A 27,559-nucleotide genomic window follows, 5' to 3' on the forward strand; every position below is an offset into this window, starting at 1 on the left:
TCACTTGTGTTTACAAAAATCCTAGAACATGGGTACTATTTTTATACCCATCTTACAAATGAAAAAGTTACAGAATCTCTCCCATGTCGCACAATTAGTGGCACAGTTAGGATTCCAACCCAAGTGGAATAGTTCCAGAGTCTGCACTCAAGTTGGCATCAAGTCAGGAATTTGCAAGTTAGTTAACAAGCTCTGTATCCCTAACAAGAGACATTCAGTGCTTCAGACTGTCTTGGCTTCTGTATTCAGAAGGACTCCCTGAGAGCCAGGAGCCAACCAAGTGCCAAGGCAGCTTTCCAGTGGAGGTGAAGGGCCCACGTGGCCGAGTGGGCAGGGCAGGACAGGAAGAATAGGCAGCCCCTGGTAGCCAGGGCTGAAAAAAACCCAACAAAACACTAGGGAGGCACTTGCTATTTGGGAAGAATTCTGGGCCACATTTCAGACCTTGACAGATGAGCCTGAGGGGGTGTCCTACAGGTCATCATTGTGTGGTCAACGCGGGACCACACAAGATGAAATCAATGCTTGTGTTTTACAGAACGTCAGCAAATAGACAGGCTGGGCCATGGAAACAGAAGAATTTTCAGAAAGGAAACCTGGGAATAAGAAGACGAAGTACCCAAGGGCCTGATGCTCTGCTGGCCAGGCTGTCTCTGGGTCTGTGCAGCTTTAAAAGGTACCAAGTCTCAGTTCAGCTCTACAGAAAAGGGGAGAATATACACCTAACATCTCTAAAGGAGAGCATACGTACCTCAAATGGCTAAAATAACAGGTATTAGCATCTTCTTAGTGTGGGAGGAAAGGAAGAGTCTCGTGAGCACAGAGCCCAGGGAAGCACAGGTTTATACAGAGTACGACGGTGAATGCCTGCAGAGGGGATCATGCCCCAGCGTCCAGAGGCCAAGGGATTAAGATGAAGGCCAATGAGGAGAAGTGGGTCTCACTGGATTCATCCTCAACAATCAGGGACTGGCTTTTATAAACATGTGACAGACAGAGGGCAACAGCCTAGAGCCATGCTCTCGTCATGCTGCTGATCTGCTGCAGAGAGCAGCGGTCCCTACTCCAAGGCATCTGAGAAGGGAGGAGAAGGCTGGCCAGTCGAGGGGCCAGGAGAGGTTCTGCTCCTTGCCCTAGAATTCCCAGGGACCCAGAGCAGAAGGAACCTGCCTTGTATACAGAGAATCGGTCCTTCAGTTCAGTTGCTCAGTCGTGTCCGACTCTTTGCAACCCCATGAATCACAGCACGCCAGGCCTCCCTGTCCATCACCAACTCCCAGAGTTCATTCAAACTCACATCCATCAAGTCGGTGATGCCATCCAGCCATCTCATCATCTGTCGTCCCCTTCTCCTCCTGACCCCAATCCCTCCCAGCATCAGAGTCTTTTCCAATGAGTCAACTTTTTGCATGAGGTGGCCAAAGTACTGGAGTTTCAGCTTTAGCATCATTCCTTCCAAAGAACACCCAGGGGTGATCTCCTTTAGAATGAACTGGTTGGATCCAGTCCATATGCAGGTCAGGAAGCAACAATTAGAACTGGACATGGAACAACAGACTGGTTCCAAATAGGAAAAGGAGTACGTCAAGGCTGTATACTGTCACTCTGCTTATTTAACTTATATGCAGAGTACATCATGAGAAACGCTGGGCTGGAAGAAGCACAAGCTGGAATCAAGATTGCCAGGAGAAATATCAATAACCTCAGATATGCAGATGACACCACCCTTATGGCAGAAAGTGAAGAGGAACTAAAAAGCCTCTTGATGAAAGTGAAAGAGGAGAGTGAAAAAGTTGGCTTAAAGCTCAACATTCAGAAAACAAAGATCATGGCATCTGGTCCCATCACTTCATGGGAAATAGATGGGGTAACAGTGGAAACAGTGTCAGACTTTATTTTGGGAGGCTCCAAAATCACTGCAGATGGTGATTGCAGCCATAAATTAAAAGACGCTTACTCCTTGGAAGGAAAGTTATGACCAACCTAGATAGCATATTGAAAAGTAGAGACATTATTTTGCCAACAAAGGTCCGTCTAGTCAAGGCTATGGTTTTTCCTGTGATCATGTATGGATGTGAAAGTTGGACTGTGAAGAAAGCTGAGTGCCAAAGAATTGATGCTTTTCAACCGTGGTGTTGGAGAAGACTCTTGAGGGCCCCTTGGACTGTAAGGAGATCCAACCAGTCCTTGTCTGCCTTTTATTCTTCTGAAATATCATCACACATTTTTAATACTATTTCACCTGGACTCCTAGTTTCATATTTTCACACATTTTTTGTCCCTATGTCTAGAGCACGCTTGCAAATCTCCCCCTCAAGCCACACAGCCATGTGCCCCCACAACTCAGCTCAGTCTTCCATCACTCCCTCTGTTAACCCTGCTTCCTGCCCACCAGCCCAAGGCAGGTCCCCATGGACCTGTTTCCAAATATGCCTGCCTCCATCTCCATGACATCCAGGGTCTACGGATGGAATTTACATGCCATCTAAACTGGAGCTGGCCTGTCAGTCAGTCTGTCTCCTGACCTCCACCCTGTGAGCTCTTCTCTGAACCATCTTTTTCCCTCCTCTTGCTCCATCCCTTCATCAACTGAGAGAAAAAGGGGAGAAAAGGATGGTTCAGTGAAGAGCTCACAGGGTGAAGGGCAGGAGACAGACTGGCATACAGGTCAGCTCCAGTGATCGCTGCTTACTTATTTAAATTAAACACAGGGAGAGGAGTGAAACCGACCTTTATCTCGCCTCCCCCTCCTGTTTAATAGTTTAACAATACACTTTCAGCTGGAAGATTAAGGCTCATCCCCTCACCGCCTCCCACACACCCACGCAAGCTCACATGTTGCTCTGACTCTGGCACTGACAGCCTCTATAAGGTCCTTCCACAAGCTCAGGCTCGCACCAGGAAAACAGAGAGCAGGGGAGGAGAAGGAGAATGACCTCCAGATGTCTGTACAACCGTCCATTTTCCAGCCAGGGTGTGAGTACAGCTTGTGCGCTTGGTGCGGAGGGATCACTCTACTTGCAGGGGTGGGGAGGCCAGCAGAACCCCTCTGGGACAGCTCTGTTATCTGCCGGCCCTTCAGACCCGCTGCTCAGGGCGTGGCCTCTGCTGATCAGCACCCAGGGAAAGGGTTTAACAACCTGTTGAAAGTCAAACCCAAACGTCGAGCGATCGCATCTTCATGTGCAGCCTCAGAGCCACACGGTCTGAGTGTAATGAAAATGGAATTCAGCCTTCCTCTGACCTTTTCAGGAAATCCTGGTGCCCTTCAGCTGTCCTCATGCACGCATTCCTTCACACTGTGACCTTGGAACAGTGCTGCTTTGCAAGACAAATCTGGGAATCATTGTTGACACTTGTCATGCACATATCTCTCCGTTTCAACTCCACCAGCAAGTCCTGTCAGTTCTCCTCTAAAATGACTGTTTCACCTCATTTCTTTGGTTTTGTCTCCCAAAGATCTGTCCTCATCTCCTGCCTGATGTGGCAAACCCCCTAAGAGCACTGTGTGATTCCACTCAGAAGTCTGATTCCTCCAAGCCCTGTTGTGTTTGCAAGACAGCAGATACCCAAGCTTAAACCTCTGCATTTCACTCCCTGCTTCAGCCTTTCCTCCGCTCCTTAAAATGCTGGTTCAGGACACCAAACCAGTACTACCTTGTCCTTCTGGCCACAATTGCAAAGTGACTTAGAGAAGCCTTTCCTGGGCCCACCCCCAATATAAAGGGCCTTTCCTGTTATTCTCTCCCATGTTCTTTTTCTTCTCTGTTTTAGTACTAACAGAAAGTAACATTTTCTAGGTTTATATTTAAAGGTGTGAGCTTCCTGGGTGGCTCAGTGGTCAAGAATCTGCCTGCGTTGCAGGAGACACAGGAGACATGTGTAAAGTCCCTGGGTCTGGGAAGAGGCCCTGGAGGAGGGCATGGCAACCCACTCCAGTATTCTTGCCTGGAGAATCCCATGGACAGAGCAGCCTGGCAGCCTACAGCCCATGGGGTCACAAAGAGTCAGACACAACTAAGCATACACACATTATTGACCTTATTAGTACTGTCTGAAGCACTGTGGGGAAGAAACTGGATTCAGTTGAAAAAAAAATAGGTTCAAAAATAAAAACCAGACTTGCAATGTTTATTATTTTTCATTGGATGCCTTTAAAAATATTTAGAATCTATTTGATTTTTCATATGTTTAAATGCTTTTTTAAAAGTAAGTTAGTGGATTCATGTCAATGTATGGCAAAACCAATACAGTATTGTAAAGTAAAAAAATATAATTAAAAAAAAAGAGAAAAGAAAAGGAACGACAACAAAAAAAACTTGATCTTCTCTGTAAAAAAAAATAAATAAGTAAAAATAAAGTTAGTTTATTAGAAGAGGAGTGACCTCATCACATTGAAGGTCCAGTCCCTTTCCCTCCACAACTGTCAACAACGGAATTGCTCTCTGTGAACAAAAACAGCTCTGAGAGATCTGGAGCCCACTCTCCACTTCTTAGGAGATGAAGATCTGGGTGAGTGATCAGGTTCTACAGGTATTCTCAACACTTTGCAAAGGTCCTATTTCACTTACACGCAACGAAGACTGGCCAAACCTGTGTACGACATGGCTAGAAACAGGAAGAAAAGCAGGGGCTACTAGGAGCAGCCACATAGCAGGATGACCGTGTCTCACAATGACCCGCTCTGTAGACAAAACCGGCAGTCACCAGTGAGGAAAGCAAAGGCAGCGCAGCCACCGTCAAAACCCTGCAGATCTCTCCAGCTTTCACCCCAGAGGCATCTCACTGACACCAGCCATCTGAGTCTTTCCCCAGTCCTCTCCTGTGTCCCCGCCAGAGCCTGGGCACCACACCAGCAGCCAGCCCAGGCCTCCGCGTCTGCATGAGTTCCTGCCGAGACACTGTGCCATATGTGCACTGAGGCCAGCACACCCAGCAGGCCTGCAAGCACTGTGAGCCTCCACTACAGGGAGGGCACAGGGGAGCACACCAGAGCCAGGGGCCCCGCCACAGCTGGTGGGCCCGGAGTGGGCCCCGTCTTCTGCTGCTGACCTATGCCACTGCACTCCCTTGCAGCTGGCCCCTTCTTTCCCGCTGTGTGCCACCATCATGCCACACCCACGGCATGATCCAGCAATCACGAGTGCACACTGACATTCAGGGCCCCCGCGGTTGGCCTTGCCCCTCCATCATTACATACGTGTCTGCAGCTGGCCCCTGCAGGTGACTGTGTGCATACCACCAGTTCTGGCAACCACCACAACTGTTAAGTCCTTATCCAACAACAATTACTTGATGTAAATGTAAACGGATTGAATTTTCCAATCAAAAGGTACAAAATACGTGGATGGACAGAGAAACGTGACCCAGTCATAAGTGGCCTATAAGAGACTCACATTAACTTTAGGACACAAACTGGCTCAACGTGAAGGCACAGAAAAAGATATTCCATGAAAATGGAAACTGAAAGGAAGCAGAGATAACTGTACTTATACGAGAAAAAACAGACTTTAAACCAAAACTGTAAGAAGAAACAAACAAGGTCATTATATAATGATAACAGCTCAATCCATCAACATGATATAACAATCTTGAAAATATATGCACCCAATATCAGAATACCTAAATATACTGACCAAATACTCAGAGACCTGAAGGGAGAAATAGACAGTACAATAATAGTAAGGAACTTCAATACCCCACTTGGAACAACACCATTGCTTCAACCTTCGCTATTCAGACGGGAAATGAATAAGGAAAGCTGGACTAGAAATATACTTTAGACCAACGGACCTGACAGCCACATACAGAACATAGTGCCCAAGAGCAGCAGGACACACACTCTCCATGATGCACAAGGAACACTCTCCAGGGCAGGACATGGAAAGTCTTAGCACCCTTGAGAAGACTGAAATCACGCCCAGTGTCTTTCTGATCATGATGGTATGAAACTAGAGATCAACAACAGGAAGAAAACTGGGAAACTCATGAGTATATAGAAATTAAATAACACTCTCTTCAATGATCAAAAGGTCAAAGAAGAAATCAAAAGGAGGGTCAAAAATACCTTGAAGCAAATGTAAATGGAAATATAACACACAAAATCCTATAGGCTTTCTAACTGGTTTCATCGGTCTGTATTTCTGTTTTTGTGCCAGTACCATACTGTCTGGACGACTATAGCTTTGCAGTATAGTCTGAAGGCAGGAAAGTTGGCACATCCACCTCCATTCTTCTTTTACAAAATTTCTTTGGATGTTAGGGGTCTTTTGTGTTTCCACACAAGTTGTGAAATCATTTGTTCTAGTTCTGTGAAAAATACCCTTAGTAGTTTGACAGGTATCACATTGAATTTATACATTGCTTTAGGTAGTAGAGTCATTTTCACAATATTGATTTTTTCAATGCAAGAACATGGTATATCTCTCCATCTGTGTGTGTTGTCTTTGATTTCTTTCATCAGTATTTTATAGTTTTTTTTTTTTTTTTGCACACAGGTCTTTTGTCTCTTTAAATAGGTTTTAAAGTGAAAGTGTTAGTTGCTCAGTCATGTCTGATTCTTTGTGACCCCCATGGACTGAGTATGCCAGGTTGCTCTATCCATGGGATTCTCCAAGCAAGAATACTGGAGTGGGTAGCCATTCCCTTCTCAAGCCAGGGATCAAACCCAGGTCTCCTGCATTTCATGCGGATTCTTTACCAGCTGCTCCTAGGTACTTTAATCTTTTTGTTGCAATGATGAATGGGATTGTTTCTGGAACTTCTCTTCCTGATTTTTTAGTGTTAGTGTATAAGAATGCAATGGATTTCTGTGTATTACTGTTAAATCCTAAGACCTTACTATATGGAAAAGCTCAGAGAGAAACCCATGCACCTATAGGCAAATGATATTTGACAAAGGAGGCAAGACTAAACAATGGTGAAAAGACAGTCTTTTCCATGCTGGGAAAACTGGACAGCTACCTGTAAAGGAATGAAATTAGAACACTTCCTAACGCCATATATAAAAATAAACTCAAAATGGATTAAAGACTTATATATAAGATCAGAAACTACAAAACTCTTAGTGGAAAATATAGTGAAAACACCCTTTGAAATAAAGCACAGATGATCTCTGACTCACCTCCTAGAGTAATAGAAATAAAACAAAAAATAAACAAATGGGACCTAATTAAACTTAAAAGCTTTTGCACAGTGAAGCAAATTATAAACAGGGTGAAAAAGACAACCCTTGGAATGGGAGAAAATAATAGTAAATGGAACAACTGACAAAGGATTAATCTCTAAAATATGTAAGCAGTAAATGCAACTCAACACCAGAAAAAAAAAAAAAAATCAAAACGTGGGCAGAAGACCTAAACAGACATTTATTCAAAGAAGACATACAGATCACTAATAAACACATGAAAAGATGTTCAATATTGCTAATTATTAGAGAAATGCAAATCAAAAGTACAATGAGGTATCGTATCCCACACTGGTCAGAATGGCCACCATCAAAAAATCCACAAATAATGAATGCTGGAGAGGGTTTGGAGTAAAGGGAACTCTCATACTACTGGTGGTAATGTAAACTGATACAGCCACTGTAGAGAACAGTAAGGAGATTTCTTAGAAAACTAGGAATAAAACTACCAGACGACCCAAAAATCTCATGAATGAGCATATGCCTTGAGGAAACCATAACTGAAAAAGACACATATACCCCAATGTTCATCACAGCACTATTTACAATAGCTAGGACATGGAAGCAACCTAGATATGCACTGACATATGAATGGATAAAGAAGGTGTGATACCTATATACAATGGATTATTACTGAGCTATAAAAAGGAACACATTTGAGTCAGTTCTAATGAAGCAGATAAACCTAGATCCTATTATACAGGGTGAAGTAAGCCAGAAAGAAATACGTATCATACGTTAATGTGTATATATATGGAATCTATATATAATCTATGCATTATATATATATATACACATATGGAATCTATATATAATCTATGTATAATCTATACAGAATCTATAAAGATGGTACTGATGAGCCTATGTGCAGAGCAGAAGAGGAGACACAGGCATAGAGCAGAGACTTGTGCACACAGCAGGGGAAGGAGAGGGCGGGACCGACAGAGAGTAGTGCTGAAACACACACATTCAGTTCAGTTCAGTCTCTCAGTTGTGTCCGACTCTTTGCGACCCCATGAATTGCAGCACGCCAGGACTCCCTGACCATCACCAACTCCCGGAGTTCACTCAGACTCACATCCATCGAGTCAGTGATGCCATCCAGCCATCTCATCCTCTGTCGTCCCCTTCTCCTCCTGACCCCAATCCCTCCCAGCATCAGAGTCTTTTCCAGTGAGTCAACTCTTCACATGAGGTGGCCAAAGTACTGGAGTTTCAGCTTTAGCATCATTCCTTCCAGAGAAATCCCAGGGCTGATCTCCTTCAGAATGGACTGGTTGGATCTCCTTGCAGTCCAAGGGGCTCTCAAGAGTCTTCTCCAACACCACAGTTCAAAAGCATCAGTTCTTCGGCACTCAGCCTTCTTCACAGTCCAATTCTCACATCCATACATGACCACAGGAAAAACCATAGCCTTGACTAGACGGACCTTAGTCGGCAATGTCTCTGCTTTTGAATATACTATCTAGGTTGGTCATAATTTTTCTTCCAAGGAGTAAGCGTCTTTTAATTTCATGGCTGTAGTCACCATCTGCAGTGATTTTAGAGCCCCCAGAAATAAAGTCTGACACTGTTTCCACTGTTTCCCCATCTATTTCCCATGAAGTGATGGGACCGGATGCCATGATCTTCGTTTTCTGAATGTTGAGCTTTAGGCCAACTTTTTCACTCTCCACTTTCACTTTCATCAAGAGGCTTTTTAGTTCCTCTTCACTTTCTGCCATAAGGGTGGTGTCATCTGCATATCTGAGGTGATTGATATTTCTCCTAGCAATCTTGATTCCAGCTTGTGTTTCTTCCAGACCAGTGTTTTTCATGATGTACTCTGCATAGAAGTTAAATAAGCAGGGTGACAATATACAGCCTTGACGTACTCCTTTTCCTATTTCCATAGGGAAAAAAGACGGTCCACAAGCTTTGCTATACGACACATGGAGCCCAGGCCGCTGCTCTGTGATGACCGAGTGGTGGGGCGGGGAGGGAGGTGGAAGGGAGGTTCAAGACGAAAGGCACATATGTATATCTATCACTGATTCATGCTAAAGTATGGCAGAGACCATCATCGGAGAAGGCAACGGCACCCCACTCCAGTACTCTTGCCTGGAAAATCCCATGGATGGAGGAGCCTGGTATGCTGCAGTCCATGGGGTTGCTAAGAGTCAGATATGAATGAGCTACTTCACTTTCACTTTTCACTTACATGCATTGGAGAAGGAAATGACAACCCACTCCAGTGTTCTTGCCTGGAGAATCCCAGGGACGGGGGAGCCTGGTAGGTGGCCGTCTATGGGGTCGCAGAGTCGGACCCAACTTAAGTGACTTAGCATGGCAGAGACCAACACAATTTTGTAAAGCAGTTATCCTCCAATTAAAAATAAAATTTAAAAAATCCTATGGGATGCTGCAAAAGCAGTGTGAAGAGGAAAACGTACAAATGCCTCAACTAGAGAAAAGAAAGAAAGATCTCAAATAAATACTCTAACTCTATACCTCAAGGAAATAGATAAAGAACAAACTAAGCCCAAAGTTTGCAGAAGAATGAAATAACAAAGATCAGAGCAGAAATATTAAAAAGACAGATCAGGAAATAACAAAGATTAACAAAACTAATGGGTTTTATTTTTAAATGGGAGCAAAATTGACAAACCTTTAGCTAGTCTAAGAATAAAATAGAAAAGACTCAAATAAATAAAACCAGAGATGAAAGAGAAAATTTTACAACTAATATCACAAAATACAAAGAATCATAAAACTACTATAAACAAATATATGCCAAAAATTGAATAACTTAGAAGAGTTGTAAAAATTCTCAGAAATATACAACCTTCCTAGACTGTTATAGGAAAAATAAAAAGTATGAACAGATGAAAAATTAGCAAGAAAATTTAATCATTATTGAAAATCTTCCAACAAAGAAAAGTGTTAAGAGCAGATGGTTTCACTGATGGATGCTACCAAACAGTAAAAGAACAATGAAAACACTCTTTCTCAAACTCTTCCAAAATTGAAGAGGAAAGAACACTCCCAAGTTCATTTCACAAGGTCAGCATCACCTTGATACCAAAGCCAGACAAGGATACTATTCTGAAAACTACAATGTCCTGGATTAATCTAGATGCAAAAATTCATAACAAAATATTAGCAAACCAAATTCAACAGCATATTAAAAGGAGCATACATTATAATCAAGTGGGATTTACTCCAGAGATGCAAGGAATTAATAAATATGATACATCACATAACACTTTAACCACTTGATGCAAAGAGCCAACTCATTGGAAAAGACCCTGATTCTGGGAAAGATTGAGAGCAGGAGGAGGAGAAGAGGATGACAGAGGATGAGACAGGTGGATGGCATCACTGATTCAATGGACATGAGCTTGAGAAACTCTGGGAGATACTGAAGGACAGGGAAGCCTGGTATGCTGAAATCCACAGGGTTGCAAAGAGTTGGACATGACTGAGTGACTGAACAACAACAACAATCACATAAACAGAATAAAAGATAAGGAACTTGCAATGAACTCAATAGAAGTATTCACTTAAAATGAATTCATCCTTTCATGATAAAAATAAGATCCTACCACAATAAAAACATTTAACAATTTCAGTATACAGTATATCTCAATGTAATAAAGGGAATATATGACAAGACTGGGGCTTGGCAGGTGGCGCTAATGGTAAAGAACCATTGCCAGCACTTGAGACATAAGAGGCGTGGGTTTGATCCCTGGGTCAGAAAGATCCCCCGGAGGAGGGCATGGCAGCCCACTCCAGTATCCTTGCCTGGAGAATCCCATAGACAGAGGACCATAGAGTTGCAAAGAATCAGACACAACTGAAGTGACTTAGCACACATACGTGACAAGACCACTGCTAGCTTCACACTCAACAGAGAAAGACTAAAAGGCTTTTCCTCTAATATTAGGGATAAGACACGAGTACTCTCTCTCACCACTGTAATTTCACATAGTTACTGCACATCCTATACAGAACAATCTGGCAATAAAAAGAAATAAAAGGCGCCACATTGGAAAGAATGAAAATTGTGTTTATGTGCAGATGATATGATCTTATATAGAGAGACTTAAAAACTCCCATCAAAAACTTATTGGAACTAATCAATGAATTCAATAAAGTTGCAAGACCCAAAAATCACAAGCAAAAATCAGCTGTAATTCTATACATTAATGACAAAATATCTGAAAAATAAAAACATCTCATTTTGAACAGCACAAAAAACAATAAAATACTTAGGAATTAGTTTAACCAAAAAGATGAAAGTTCTCTTCACTGAAAAGAACATGATTTTGAAGAAAGAAATTTAAAAAGACACAAACAAATGGAAAATTTTCACATTCATGAATCAGGAAAATGTCCATATTACCCAATTGTCTATATATTCAATGTAATCCTTTTTAAAACTTGAAAGTCATTTATCACAGAGATACAAAAACAATCCTAAAATTTGTATAAAACCACAAAAGACACTGAATAGCTAGAGCAGTTCTGAAAAAGATGAACAAAGCTGGAGGCATCATGGTTTCAGATTTCAATTATATTACAAAGCTATAGTAATCAAAGCAGTATGGCATTGCCTTAAAAATAGAAACACGGACCAATGGAACGAATTGAGAGTCCAGAAATAAACTTTCTAACATATAGACAATTAATGTTTCACATAGGAGCTAAGAATACTCACTGGCTAATAAACTCTTCAATACCTAGTGTTGAGAAAACTGGATAAACACATGCATAAGAATGAAATCAGAGCCATATCTTACACTAGTCATAAAAATTAACTCAAAACAGATCAGTGACTTGGACACAAAACTTGAAAGAAAAAACTGCTAGAAAAAAGCATAGAGGAAAAATGCCTTGACATTGGCCTTGGCAACCATTTTTTGGATATAACAACAAAAGCAAACAAAGAAACAGACAAACAAATTAAAATGCTTCTGCACATCCAAAGAAATAATCATCAAAAGTGAAAGCACAGCCTACAAAATGGGAGAACATATTTGCAAATCATATATCTAGTAAGGGTTTACTTTCCAAAAAACATAAAGAACTCATACAACTCAATAGCCAAAAAAAAAAAAAGAAAAAAAAATCCAACTTTTAAAATGGGCAGAGGAACTGAAAAGACATTCTCCCAAAGAAGACAAACAGATGGCCAACAGGTACATGAAAAGATGCTCAGCAACTAGTTGCCACAGAAACGCAAATCAAAACAACAATGAGACACCACCTTACATCTGTCAAAATGGCTATCATGAAAAAGATAAGAGATAAAAAGTTTGGAGAAAGTGTGGAAAAAAGGGAGTCCTCCCATACTGATAGTGGGTATGTAACGTGGTGTAGCCACTACAGAAAAAGAATATAAGTTCCTCAGAAAATTAAAAATTGAACTACCATATGATCCAGCAATCTAACTTTGGTGAATATTTCCAATGGAAACTAACTACAAGAGATACTTGCACTACCTGTAATCCTTATTGCAGGATTTTTCACAAATCCTGTTATTAAAAGAAAGATAAGTTATAAAAACAACCTAAGTATTCATCTTTGGATGAGAGAATGTAATATATACTCATATTTGTACATCCACAAGAATATTATTCAGTCATGAGAAAGAAGACAATTCTTCTATTTGCAACAACTTGGATGAAACTTGAAGGCATTATGTCAGACAGAAAAAGGCAAATGTTGTATGAATTTAAAACTCCAAACATCCAGAAATGAGAGTAGACTGGTGGTGACCAGGGCTGGAGGGCGGATGAATTGGGGAGATACTGGTATAAGGGTACAAACTTCTAGTTAAGAATGAATCAGTTCTAGGTATCCAGAGTGGAAGGATGGTGATTATAGTTGTAATGAAAGTGAAGTCGCTCAGTCCTGTCTGACTCTTTGCAACCCATGCACTGCAGCCCACCAAGCTCCTCCGTCCATGGGATTCTCCAGGCAGGAATACTGGAGTGGGTTGCCATTTCCTTCTCCATAGTTGTAATACTGCATGACATATTTGAAAGTTGCTAAGAGAGCAGACCTAAAATGTTCTCACCACACCAAAAAAGATATGGTAATTATGTGATACGACAGAGGTGTTACTAACATGGTGGTAGTTATCATGTTGCAACGCACAAGGCGTCAAGTCAACATGCTGTACGCCTTAACCTTACACAGCATTATATGTCAACTATTCTGTTAAAACTAGAAAATACATATATTTGCCTATATAAAAATACAGTTGTAAAAATACTGTATCATAAATGCTTTAACTGTTTCAAAGCCATTCTAAATTTTTTACTTAAGTCTGAGGATTCTCGGCGTCCCTTCTTCGTATGTGTTATAGCAGAAAGTTGGCTACTGCTGGCCACAGTGCTGTGTGCAACTGTCGGGGCCAATGGCAAAATACGACCCCTGGGAAACATTTCAGCTCTGTTGGATTAGGCTGGGTTTCCACCTGAACTTTCTGTGATGATATGAATGGCCTATATTTGTGCTGTCTGATACTGAAGCCCTACTTCACGCTAGCTACTGATCGCTTAAAATATGGCCAGTACGACGTAGAAGCTGAATTTTCCATTTTATGTGACCTTAAAATTAACAACAAGATGCACTGGCTACTGTATGAGAAAGTACAATTACAGGAAAAACAAAACCCAAAACTCATGATCCCATGCCCCTCGGGAAACATTTTCAGCAGCGAGGACTCGGCATCTTCATTCTCCTCCATAAACATCAGACAAGAGCGTACTCTTTTTCAGGGTTAACACAGAAACTCTCAGGGCATTATCCACATAACTAAAAGACCTCTCTGATTTATGCGATTCGCAAGGTACTTGTCTGACATTTATGAAGTGAAAAGTGGCAGTGTTAGTCGCTCGGTTGTGTCTGACTCTGTGACCCCGTGGACTGTAGCCCGCCAGGCTCCTCTGTCCATGGGATTCTCCAGGTAAGAATATTGGAGTGGGTTGCCATTTCCTTCTCCAGGGGATCTTCTCAACCCAGGGATCCAACCCTGGTCTCGTGCATTGCAGGCGGATTCTTCGCCATCTGACAGGTTATGCGTGAGACGAGATTATGCCCAGGTTACGTCTGAGATGAGACCACCAATTTCAGCATCCTAGAAGGACCCTTCATGTTTCCCCAGGTGAGGAGACGGAAGCACTTTTTCAGGAGCCCTTCAGCTCTACAGTCAGCACCCTGGCGTCCCAATGGCATGGCAGGAGGTACAGGCCAGTTGTGTGCCAGTGAGGGTGTGGTGCTAGGACGGACTTCCTGACTCTGAGAAACCTCAGGCCAGTCGCAGACACACCAAGCGCCTCTCATAGCAACACAGCTCAGAGATGCAGCACTTTACTCTCCCTGAATGAGTTTCAGGGAGACCAGAGCTTCCCCTGGGTCTCACACAAGGCACTCCTGAGCCCATTCCCCTGAAATGCAAGTGGATAGGGCGCCACCTGGTGGAGACTTTTCATGCAGGTTGGCAGAATAGCGTGCGTACCCTACTGCTGTGTGTTTCTTAGACACCGTGATAAAGTAGGTATAGGTAGGTGAGTTGGGCGTTTGGACTCTATCATTTCAGTTCATTTCAGTCGCTCAGTCGTGTCCGACTCTTTGCGACCCCATGAATCGCAGCACAGCAGGCCTCCCTGTCCATCACCAACTCCCGGAGTTCACTCAGACTCACATCCATCGAGTCTGTGATGCCATCCAGCCATCTCATCCTCTGTCGTCCCCTTCTCCTCCTGACCCCAATCCCTCCCAGCATCAGAGTCTTTTCCAATGAGTCAACTCTTCGCATGAGGTGGTCAAAGTACTGGAGTTTCAGCTTTAGCATCATTCCTTCCAAAGAAATCCCAGGGCTGATCTCCTTCAGAATGGACTGGTTGGATCTCCTTGCAGTCCAAGGGACTCTCAAGAGTCTTCTCCAACACCACTGTTCAAAAGCATCAGTTCTTCGGCACTCAGCCTTCTTCACAGTCCAACTCTCGCATCCATACATGACTACTGGAAAAACCATAGCCTTGACTAGACGGACCTTAGTCGGCAAATTAATGTCTCTGGTTTTGAATATGTTATCTAGTTTGGTCATAACTTTTCTTCCAAGGAGTAAGCGTCTTTTAATTTCATGGCTGCAGTCACCATCTGCAGTGATTTTGGAGCCCCCAAAAATAAAGTCTGACACTGTTTCCACTGTTTCTCCATCTATTTCCCATGGAGTGATGGGACCGGATGCCATGATCTTTGTTTTCTGAATGTTGAGCTTTAAGCCAACTTTTTCACTCTCCTCTTTTACTTTCATCAAGAGGCTTTTTAGTTCCTCTTCACTTTCTGCCATAAGGGTGATGTCATCTGCATATCTGAGGTGATTGATATTTCTCCCAGCAATCTTGATTCCAGCTTGTATTTCTTCCAGTCCAGCATTTCTCATGATGTACTCTGCATATAAGTTAAATAAGCAGGGTGACAATATACAGCCTTGACTATTTCCTGTGTATTCATTTTCATCTGCTTCATTTGCCTCATCTATGAACAGGGATAATGATGGTGTACCAAGCTGTTAGGGTGATTTGAGGATTAGATGAATTTATATTTCTAAAGTATCTGGCACATAAAAAAGGCTACATACTTTTTTTGAAAAGCAATTAGCAGCCCAGGTCAAGAGGTGTTCTCCATTCAACATTACTTAGGGCCTGGGCCTTACCTTTGTGAGGCTGGGGATGGGGTCTAGGACCAAGTCACTAGCCAGCAGCTGCCTGGGACTTGCCACCCACCGCCTCCCACCCACTGCCTCCAAAGAGAGGCCATAGAGATTCCTCAAGACTGTGGGAGCTGCAGCCCTGAGCTCAAAGTCCCTGCCTGGATAGGGAAGCCTGAGACTCCAGCCCACAAGAGCACAGTGGAAGGAGCCTAGAAGTGAGTGTCTGACAGCCTTTGTTGGTTCAGAACCTAAGAAGACAAAAATGTGCTGGAGTTGTCCATCTGCAAAGGATGAAGTAATCCAATCTAATGGTCTAAAAATCAACACTAACTGCAGTGAACTGACCCAGGATAATTCCAGTCACGTTTTCAAACCAAGTAGCCAAGAAACCTGTAGTAAGATGGCCTCATGTGGCTCCAAAGTACAATTTGTTAGCCAAACATAAACTTGAATCCGTATAAAACTGGCAGACATCCATACACTGAGCATGTCTGTGGAAATTTTCTAGGTCTCCCTTCTAAATCTGTCAAACTAAGGGCTGAGCAGTGATGTAGGCGAGATTAAGGAAGATGTTTTGTTCATTATGGTTTGTGTGTGTGTGTGTCAGTCACTCAGTCGTGTCCGATTCTTTGTGATCTCATGGACTGTAGCCCACCAGGCTCCTCTGTCTATGGGATTCTCCAGGGAAAAATACTGGAGTGGGTTGCCATTTCCTTCTCCAGTCATTATGGTTTACTCTTCACAAACGTAAACTCCTCTTGAGGGTCAGGAGCCAGGCCTCTAGAGTCCCCGGACTGTAAGAAATCACAGAGAATCATGCATGATCAAGACATAGGCCCTTCCCCAAAGATGCTCCGAAGTTCAGCAGGGATGTCAGATGCAGGTGGCAAACACTCCAGGCAAGATTACTCGGGGGCTGTGAGCGGGGGACTCTGAGATAAGCTGGGGCCAGTGAGCTGGAGAGTAGGAGGCTCCGGGGGGTCATCTGGGGAAGTCTGGGGCCCAGTGCTGGAGGAAAACAAGGGAGGTGGAAGGTGCACACTGACAGGAAGATGGAGGTGGGCGTGGAGCTGTACAGCCAGGCGCCCAGGCCCTCATTCAGGGGGAAAGGCCATCTTCGGTCAAGTCAGTTCACAAGCTGCTCTGCGAGATGTGTTTCCCAAAGGGAAAGAAGAAGGCTGGTGTGAGTATAAATCTCAGACTCACCGGGACACGTGGACCTTTCTATCGCTGGTTGCATCTCATGTAACACAACGGGCTGCTGCTCTGTTTTCAGTTCCACAGGTAAAATGTCAGCGAGGAAGTAACAGGGACCACCCCTCCTCCCCTGCTGAGGGAGGGAGTTTGGTAGAATTTTTAGAGCAACATGGAAATATGTACTGAAAGGCTTATCTTTTGACCAATACCTGGAATTTATGCAATGGATAGAATTATGTGCTTGCAGCAAGGAGATCCAACCAGTCCATCCTAAAGGAGATCAGTCCTGGGTGTTCATTGGAAGGACTGATGTTGAAGCTGAATGTCCAATACTTTGGCCACCTGATGCGAAGAGCTGACTCATTTGAAAAGACCCTGATGCTTGGAAAGATTGAAGGTGGGAGGAGAAGGGGATGACAGAAGATGAGATGGTTGGATGGTATCAACCGACTCGATGGACATGGGTTTGGGTGGACTCCGGGAGTTGGTGATGGACAAGGAGGCCTGGCGTGCTGCAGTTCATGAGGTCGCAAAGAGTCGGACATGACCGAGCCACTGAACTGAACTGATTACAATGTTTATCATAAAGTAAAAAAAAAAAAAAAATTAAAACGACATGCATTTCTTTAGAGAAATATAATGACAGGATACTGACCAGATGGATGTAATGGACCACAAACTTGAGAACAACGTTTAATGAGGGGAAAAGGTGCTCAATAGACTTTAGATCATAAAGCTATTTACAAAACAATTTTCAGAGAATGAGACCACTCGAAATCTAAAGGAGAGTATGTGTGGACACACGCAGATATACACACGTGTATGCAGGTGTGCCCACACAGGCAGACACGTATATGCGATACAGACCAAACCATTAACACTGATTTTCTTTGGTCTCAGTGTCATAACTGTATTCCATATTTGGTGATTTTCCTGTTTCATAAATATTTAAATAATACATTGATTCTAATCATTAAAATCAATGTTAGCTTAAAAATTTCAAGATCTGGCCAATATATCTACTGGTGTCATGAAGGACACTGGTTTACATGTAGGGATGTAGACGCTCTTAAACACACACCAGTGCTTAGTTACAAACTTGTAGTTATATATGTGTGATCTCCTTCAAATATATTACCCACAAATCAAACATATGTAACGTGTATATAATCTCATTCAAGGAAGTTACGTATACTAAACGGAGTGAAGTCGCTCAGTTGTGTCCGACTCTTTGCGACCCCATGGACTGTAGCCTACCAGGCTCCTCTGTCCATGGGATTTTCCAGGTAATAGTACTGGAGTGGATTGCCATTTCCTTCTCTGGTCACTGCCAATCACTATGCAAACAATGTGACTGCGTTGCCTCCCAGTGGCCATTCAAGGAATAGCTGTATATGTTCTCAAACTGACATTCTCAGAGCCTGTAGCTACACTCTACTGAAAGAAAGAAAGAAACGATAACAAACAATGGTTCTAAGAGATTAAAGTAAAATGGCCAAGCATTCATGACCACTAAATGATAAGGTCAAGATCTGAACTTAAGTGAGCCTAACTCCAAAATCCATGCTCCTTTCTCTTCCTACAGCTCCAATTCAAAGCAGTGATGTCTACTAATAATGAAAATCCAAACGGGGTGTAAACAATCATAAAAATATGCCTTTCTCAAAAATAGCACAGGGAAATACATAGTGTGCCAGAGTGATTCTGGTCTGCTCAGGGCTCTTTTCCCCCGTGCAGGGCATTCCATGACCAGGACGGCAGTCACTGGCACTCTCAAACACCTGCCCATGGGCGTGGACACAGTGATCCTAGGTGCAACAGCAGCCAGGTTCTGACACCATGTGATACTACCAGAGCCCGCTTCCTTGTCAGCGCTTTCTTGCTTGTTGCAGTTTCCTACAGCACAGACTAGAGAGACTGGCTCTTCCATCAGGCACCCAAAGACCAGGACACTAAGCCCTGTGTGGTCCTCACAAGTCTGCACCTTCAGAAGGCATGCCAGAAACAGAGATGAGAGCTGGTCACTATCTCCCAGCTCAACTGTTACAATGTGTCATGAGGTTTGGCACACGCCCTCCCGTGGTCATGTCCGAGCTTGCAGGGGAGCGGAATAAAAACTCACTACTACTCAATGATGACCTAAAGTTCCACCCAGGGAAAAACCTCAGGCAGTTAGTGAGGCCGGCCAGAAGGGCAGTAATTCAGTCCTTGGGTGGACAGAAGTCGTGCTCTGGATTCTGTGCCTCTTCTCTCCCCATCTCTGGCAATGACAACCCAGGGAAACTGCTGCGCTGGGGCTCCCCTTAAAGATGCCGGGCCACTGGTCTGGCATCCACAGTACACCTCTGCGTATGGCTCTGTAAAACTTATCACTTTTATTTGCTACAAGGTCATTCTGAAGGAAACTGCAGAGCATTTTAAGGGTCCTCTCTTTGATGGTCTATCAGGAAATGTCTACGGCTCTCTTTGGACTTACCTTTTTATCATCAGATCCTATAATCAGATTATGCATAGGTGATAGAAAGTTTTTCGGAACTGAAATTGTAGATCAGCTCTAGGAAAGCACCAAAGGCTTTTTAGAAGACATTTTGGGAGCAAATGGCACCAATAGCTTATGTTCCCTTAGCTTCTTAGGAATCACCTAAGGAATTTCATCCATCTGAATTGTGTGTGTCTTTTAATATTACCTTAAATGATTTCTGGAGCATGGTGGGGATGTTATATAAATGAATCCCTCCCATAGAGTTACTTTTCAGAAGTTGGTAACAGTACTTTGCAAATATTTCTCAATATGTATCTCAGGTTAAAAGTGTAGGATGTGAACTCTAATTTCTTCTTCATCTTTTTTATTAGATCCAAAGTCTGAATAAAAATTTTTAAATACAATTTTAATTGAAAAAATGTGCAGAATTTTTATATTTTTCCCTTTGTTTGGTATCACAAGTAACATGATAGTAGAAACCTTTGTGCATAAAGCTTAGTCCTTACTCCTAGTTATTTCCTTAAGACGGACATTACATAGAAATTACTGGGTCAAAGTATATCACTGCTTTTATAAGATTTGGTGGGAGTGACCAAAGAGCTAGACAGAAAGGCTGTACTTCTAAAGGCCCAGTGATGGGGTGAGGCCTGGATGCGGCTCTGTGCTCTGTCCAGTTAATTATGATTGCCATCTCACCATCTCTGCTAAATCTGTAGACTAAAATACTATCAGATTATAGCTATAGATCCAATCATACTATAATTCCTAATGCTTTCAACTGTAGCTAGTTCTACTTTCCACATGTTGAATAAGACTGGGAAAGAAAACTTTGCAACTCATTCACAGCAGGCTTCCTCTGCACAAATGAGGACAAATCGCTGCTAAGTTACTCTGGTTCTCACCACTTCCTTCTGGGCATGACACTTTCCCAAAGGTAAGAAGGCCACTGCATGTCTAATAATGCTGCATCCCTCCGATTTCCAAATGTGGTGGATTAAACAAGGAAATTGCTCATACCAGAACTCAGATTCCTGCTGCCACCACCCCCTTCATAGCTGTGACCTTGGGCTGATTACCAAACATTTCTGGCCTCTGCCTATTTGTTGGTTAGTGGAAATGCTGTCCCCTGGCTGGGTGGTCTGAGGGCCGAAGGGCTGTGTGTACTGGGGACTTTTTTGGTATACAGACACTTGGTAAGAGGCCCCTCTGCTGCCTCCTCCCCTTCTGGACAAGAGGCTTATCTTATACCCTGTCCATGCAACTGTGCCCAGGATGAAGGCATCCCACAGTCTTAGGCAATGGACCGAACTGACCCTTGCAGGACGGGAGCCAGGTGTGAATCAAGGACAAGAATCTATGCAGACTGGGGAACAGAGCACAGGTGCATGGCAGGCCCACCCAGGGCCCCCTCTGCGGGGGACCCCAGCACCGGCCAGGATGCGGGGCTCGTCTTCACACTACTCCCTGCTCACAGGCTGAGCGCAGTGCCCTGTCTCACTGCCCAGCCTTCCTTCCCACAGCACGACGAGCGGGGACCGAACGTCAGCCCTCGAGATATTCCTCAGCTTTCCACATGCGTTCTGCATGGGTAAGGCATTGATGTAATGCTCACAACTCCTATCTCCATCTACGGGTAAAACACCTTCCAGATCAATGTAGAGAAAAAGGAAGAGTAAAGACTGGAACAAAACATCGAGGTGTGTGTGCAGATCACTGATCAGAATCCTTACTGGGCTGGTATAAGACAAATCATGGCCAGTTGTCAAGCAGGTTTGGGACACAATAGGCCAAAGCATTCCTCAGAATTACATTAGGACATGCAGTCTTTGAAGATGACTGTATTCACATTATTTTCCACTACAATTATCCTTTTAAATATAAAGTTTATTGTGAATAATTATAACTATGATAGAAAATATCTATAATAGCTACCTAAATAATGTACCTTTTAAAAAACTTGGCTTTCATGCTTTTTTCTTTCCTTTTCTCTTTTTCATTAATTTAAAAATATCTTCTAAAGTCTACTTAGACCCACCATGGAAGCTGAAAAGCTATAAAGAAGTCTTTCTTACTGGTCAATATATTGATTTACTCAGATGCAATGAATAATTCAGAATTTTCAAAAAATGACTAATGATCATTTTAAATGACAAGTGCTAAAATTTAACCTCAGTGCTGGAAATGTTATCAAACTACACAACAAACAGACTTTTAAAACTTCAAAATACTGCACAATCGCAACAAAAAAGGGGTCTCCTTAGACTTTTAAAATAAAATCTGTTAAATTTTCCCTAGGTTACATTACCACTCTTCTAAAGATGCCCTTGATCTTGAATCAAATAAACTAGTATAGATTAGATAAATACTATCAACTCATAGTAAGTAGCCCAAAGAAATAATCTACATGGACATCAGTATGGGCAAGTCAGAAGGTGAAAAGCACCCATCTCACACAGACACACAGACACACACACACACACAGAGATACGACAAACCCTCCAACTAGCCAGCTTTGGCACTCACCGCCAGCCGGCGGCACTCACCGCATGGTGTACAGCAGCGTGCCGTCGTCCTCCAGACGCAGCAGCTTGTTGGGCGTGGTCATGTTGTGGGCGATGGACTTCTTCCCGTTGTGGAAGAACGTGTCTGGAGTCCAGATTTTGCTGGCGAGGAGATTGTTGAGAGGAAGGCGCTGCATGGGCCCTTTAAACCGAAGCCTTTCGTCTTTCCAGCTTTGTCGGAAAAACACGTCGATGGTGTATTCCTAGCACAAAGGGAGGCAACCAAGTGACGGCTTGGCAGGGCAGCCCTGGGCCGGTGCCGTCAGGGCTTAGAGTGGTCCGGGCGGGGCCGCAAGCGCACTCACCATCTCCGTGTCGGACACGGGGCCGAAGCTGGTGACGTAGATGTCCGTTCTCACCTGAGTGATACGCTCTGAAACACAGACACAGGTTCCTCGCCAGGGCCTCAGCTCACAGTTCAGAGGGACATAACTCAGGGTGCAGTAAAATGGGGTCAGGGAGCCTACGTGGACTGTTCTTGTCAAAGAGGCAGAGAGGGTCAACCCATGGTTTAAGCAAATACCCCTGATAAAAAATGCAAATGATGAAGAAGGACTAAACATTTTCCTCTGGGGATGGATTTGCTAGGGGGTCCCTCCTCACCGAACGGAGCAGGTTCAAATGTACACATGCAAACTTGGTAGAGCCAAGGCCCCCCCAACACGCCTGAAACGCACGGGACTCCCAGCACAAAATCAAGCCAGCTCTACCCTGAAAGCATATTTTACTACTCATTTAGTTTCATCAGCTTTATAGGGTCAAAGTAAAAACTAATTATGGCTCTAGTGAAAAGTTAAACCTGTAATAGGCAACGTGTGAAGAACACTTGCACTAAATAGTGGATTTCTGAAAAGGACTTGCAGAGACAGGAGGGTATGAGGTTGATGATAAAGTATTTCCTAACACAGGGTAACTTCAGCTTCAGTATCACCTAAGAAGTGGTTTCTCCTTGAGTGGACCAAAATGGATGTTACCATTATCTGGAGAGAAAAAGGAGTTTTCAGGGAGATCACCTTCCCTGGCTTCTTGCATCTGGAAAATGACAACATGCAGCAGCCTTGCAACACCACCAAGTCAAACTCCTAGCAAGGAAGCCCTTTGAGGAAGTGTTTGAATCACAGCAAATGTGAGCTCGAGACTGGGTGTAAGCAGAAATGTGCCTTGGGCCCGAGGGCCTCAGCCAGGACCTGCACCCACCTCCGAGCCCGGGCCTCAGTCTGTTGTCGTAACCATCCAGCAGCCCATCCAGAATCCTGGTGAATATCGTGATGTTGTCATCGGTCTCAGCTTTTACAGAGCTGGTTGGCATTTGTGAAAAGCTTTTTAACAGAGAAACAAAAGAAGGAGTTCAGACTTTCTTAATTGTTTCTTACAATTTTTTCTCAAAGTATAGAAACAGGGAATGATATGTTGACTTGTCTTGGAGGCAGAATGATCTCCTGTACTATCCAAGCTGTTTTGCTTACATAATCCTTATTCTTGAATATCTTAAATAGCCCTAATTCTTGAACAGCCAGTCTGAGAATGCTGGCTCTGGGCTGGTCACCCATCAAATCAAACGCCATGTCTCCCAGACTCTGAAGAACTATTTGCGTTGATAGTGTAGCCATTTTTAAGACATATTAGTCACTGCACATGGACTGGCAGAGCCTCACCCACTCGTGGGGCATTTCAGCAGTTTGGTTCAAATACAGAGAAACTGAGCCTTCATTTTGTTAGTTACTCCACTGCAATGGGCTCTGGGGTACCGGGGGACATTAGAGCTTCTATCTAATTTGAAAGTAAGATTGGTGTGCCCACGTTTTCCTGCACTCTTGACTGGGAGCACTTGTGCTGTGAGCATTATGCCAGGACGGATCACTGGTGAGGGATGGTGGTGGGCTTCTGCACCGTCAGCTCTGCCGGCACGCTCCTCTCAGTCAGAGCACAGGCTGGCTGAGCAGGAGTTGTAGAGCCCAGGCTGAAAACCTCGACTTTACGTGATGTGGCCCCAGAGCAGAGACTCGGGGAGCACAGTGTTCTGTGATCAACATGTCAACTTACAATAAAGCGCTGAGAAGAGCGGGTGGACCCTTGCAGGAGGTTCACAGGAAGAACGGTCTAATTTGTACAATTCAACTTAGGCCTCAAAAGTCTATGTCAAAAAAAAGTGCATGCCAATGGAGCAGGTGGAAATGAGAATCGGCCCTGAGCAGATCTGGGAAAAGCTGAAGAAGTTATCGGCAGGGAAAGAAAGTCACAGTCTAGAAGATGATTGACACAGCTGAACATCATGGGCTCCACCTCAGATGTCCATCCATTGCTACCTGTTCAGACATGCAAATAGCAAGATGTGTGTTATTATCAAGAACCTGACCTGCCATCTGGCTTGGCTTCAAGGGGAACTCATCCAGCTGAGAGCCGGCTGTGGTCCCAAGAAGTCAGCACCCCTGGTACTTGGGAGGAGAAAAGGGGCCTCCTAGAGCCCCTCTGAAGTGTCACTGTGAGCCCCACTCTGCTCACAGAGTAGCTGGAGTGAAAGCTGAACCTCGCCATCAGCAGGCAGTTCTCGGGGCAGCACAGATGTGTGCCTGCCCCACCCGCTTCTCGAAAATTGGTCATTTTCACCGACTGCATCTAAACAGATCAATCCTCTAATGGCCTAAAGTGTTTCCCTTTTGAATGAACGACTATAATGTTCTTTGGATCTAATTTTCTCATCACCATTAAAATGCATATAGTTGAAGCTCTAACAACCTAAAATTCAGTCCTGTTAAAGACTGAATTATGTACCTTTGGAGCCCACAGACACATTTTTTTTTCTTTACTCTGTGACTTAGTATTTAAAAATACTGAATTCCCTTTTCTCTGACATCCATTGTAGTTTCACACAGGAAGACAAAGCACTCAGTCTTGAAAACTTAATGTCAGGATGAAGGGCCTTAACACTGTCCTCCAAATTTATGAAAGAAAGTCTGTGCACGGGCCCAGCTGAGCAACAACAGAGCAACTATTGCTCAAACTAAGTCTGGCCTCAATGTCCACTTCACGTGAAGCTCACAATGATCACCACTTTGGTTACTCAATTCTAGGTTTTGTCCAAGTGTCCAATTTTTGGAAGGTCCCGGTTGGCTCTTTAACAGAAGAGAGATGAGAGCATGCAAACTAGCAGAAAAAAGCTATCCCTTGTATGTGAAATCTAAAATAGCCAACTCATAGAAACAGAGAGTATCCAGGGGCTGGGATGATGGAATTTGGGAGATGTTGTTTAAGGTTACAAACCTACAACTAGAAAAAAAATAATTTGGGGGAATCGAATGCACAAGGAAGTAATTCTAGTTAACAATACTATGTGATAAACTTCAATGTTAATAAGAGGCTAGATCTTGTTTCCATCACAAAAAGGAAATGACTTAATAATTAGGTGACATGACAGAGATGTCAGCTAATGCTAAGGTGGTAATCAAGTTGCAACATATAAATGTATCAAATCAACATGCTACATACCCCAAATTTACACAATGTTACATATTAATTCTATCTTAATTAAAAATATAAAAGTCACAATCAAAAAAGAAAAAGCATACCTTAATGTTTCAAGTACATTTTAAAAACTATTACACTATCTGTTGTGAAAATATTCTTAACTTATATTTGCTCTGAATAGTCTTGACTGTCAGCAGATAGAGACCATGGAGATGTCCACAGACCACTTAGTGCCATCATGTCTCCAGGAGCGCTGCCCCCTAGACACCCTTGCAGGAATTTCAGCATTTGCCCTCTTTTGCTATAACTGTTTCTTGCATTTATCTGTGGTCTTAAAAGCAAAAATAGATGCCAGGCTGGGGATTTGCCATGATTTCTTCTCTGTATTTACTGAAGGTAGGCCCTAGGACGTCACAAATAGTTTCTTTAGAAGTCCTGAAAAATGCCTGTCAGGGCAGGTGAGGTTCCTTTTGTGAACAACTGGTAAGTCCTCCTCAGTCCATAGATCCTTCTCAGAAACCATTTCTTTGTAAGTGGTGGTTACAAAGTGCACTGTCTTCACAGCTATGGAGAGGAAGGCCTCTCCTTACTACTGAAAGCAAATGGTGTGCCAGCATACAGGAGACTCTCAGCGTGGCCTGGTGAACTTTCTCATGCATATCAAGCTGTATAATTTTTACAGACTGCTTCTAACATACAGAGTGACTTCAGCTTGCTTTGTTCCATTTGGGCTAGGAAAACAAAATGACACACAAATACGAGCTGTGCCTTCAGTGAGCAATTCCATGCAGTGAGCAAATCCACAAGGCCTCCAGGTGGAAACACAAGATACCCTCAGCCCTCAGGGGTACAGGGAGCAGGCTTCAGCTTGCGTCTTCTGAGTAAAACCAAAGAGCTCTGCCGGCCCTCAGGTCAGCTGTGAGTACACAGACACTTCTAAGGCAAGCTGAAGGCTCTGTTCTTGCAGGGAGCAGATTCTGTGACCTAAGACTAGATGCATTATTTTTGAGAACAATTTTATATAAAATAGAAATCCTTGAAAAATTTGGCAGTTTTCCCTTCAGTATCAGGATTAATAAACTAGGTTGTCTGAAAATTTGAACATTTTCTTATAGTTAGTGCATGTTTTCTATAAATAATGTCCATGAAACAGCTGCAACATGTTCATATTACTGATGTTCCAGAAAAGGGACAATAAAGGAAATACAGATCCCACCACTCGTTAAAACATTCTCATTTTTTACATCGTCTATACAAAAGGCACAAGGACTCGATCCCTAAGCTTGAACGCTGAGCCCCACGTTCCAGGCTGAGGAGGGAAGGTGATGGTTGGGACATGGGCAGGGACACAAATGGGACCCGCTGCTCAGGTGGTGGAAGGACTTCCTCAGACGCCGTGAATGGCCCCCGCCAGGCCTAAAGGTCTGGGTCTTTCAGGGACTTCTGACGAAGTGGAGTAGGGAATAGGCAGCCATGAAATGTGGTGCACTAATGGGTTTATTTCACACAGTTTTCAGAACAAAAATAAGCATGACTTTAGAAAGCCTCAACTCTAGTAATTGTGCAAACTTCCCACCTGTCCCTGTGGTCTTACCTCTGGTGTCTTCAGGGCATTTGAATCTGTGACTTTTGCATTAGCTTCTTCCAATTTCTAGACCCTAGAGACTTGGCCTTAGGAGGAATGGGCACTGGTATTTTTTAAGGTTCTCAAGTGATCTTCATGTGAAGTCAGAAGGGAGAGGGACTGTTTTAAGACTAGAGAGCTAAGTCGGAAACAGGCTGCTCTGTGAACCAGCTTCCAGAGTGACTCCAAATGACCCCAGAGCGCACCTCTCTCATCACATTTTCACAGACGTTCACCATCCCAGCAGCTCAGCTCAGCAAAGGCGCTGTGGGTGTCTGCTGTGTGCCTGGCATTGTGGTGGGAACTGTGACGATGACAAAGGTGGCACCCCTAA

General features: G+C 43.5%; 1 protein-coding gene across 1 annotated transcript in view; it reads right to left on the reverse strand.

Annotated features, from left to right (window-relative positions):
• Positions 1–27,559, reverse strand: part of GABRA5 (gamma-aminobutyric acid type A receptor subunit alpha5) — a 93,359-nt gene that overhangs the window by 55,933 nt on the left and 9,867 nt on the right. The window contains exons 2-4 of the mRNA XM_040257044.1: positions 23,334–23,455; positions 22,442–22,509; positions 22,119–22,339 (exon numbers count right to left, since the gene is read on the reverse strand). Coding sequence (XP_040112978.1) covers positions 22,119–22,339; positions 22,442–22,509; positions 23,334–23,455 — 411 coding nt within the window. The remainder of the gene's footprint in view (positions 1–22,118; positions 22,340–22,441; positions 22,510–23,333; positions 23,456–27,559) is intronic.

The sequence above is a fragment of the Oryx dammah genome, unplaced genomic scaffold (genome assembly GCF_014754425.2).
Source record: "Oryx dammah isolate SB20612 unplaced genomic scaffold, SCBI_Odam_1.1 HiC_scaffold_16, whole genome shotgun sequence".
Classification (NCBI taxonomy): domain Eukaryota; kingdom Metazoa; phylum Chordata; class Mammalia; order Artiodactyla; family Bovidae; genus Oryx; species Oryx dammah.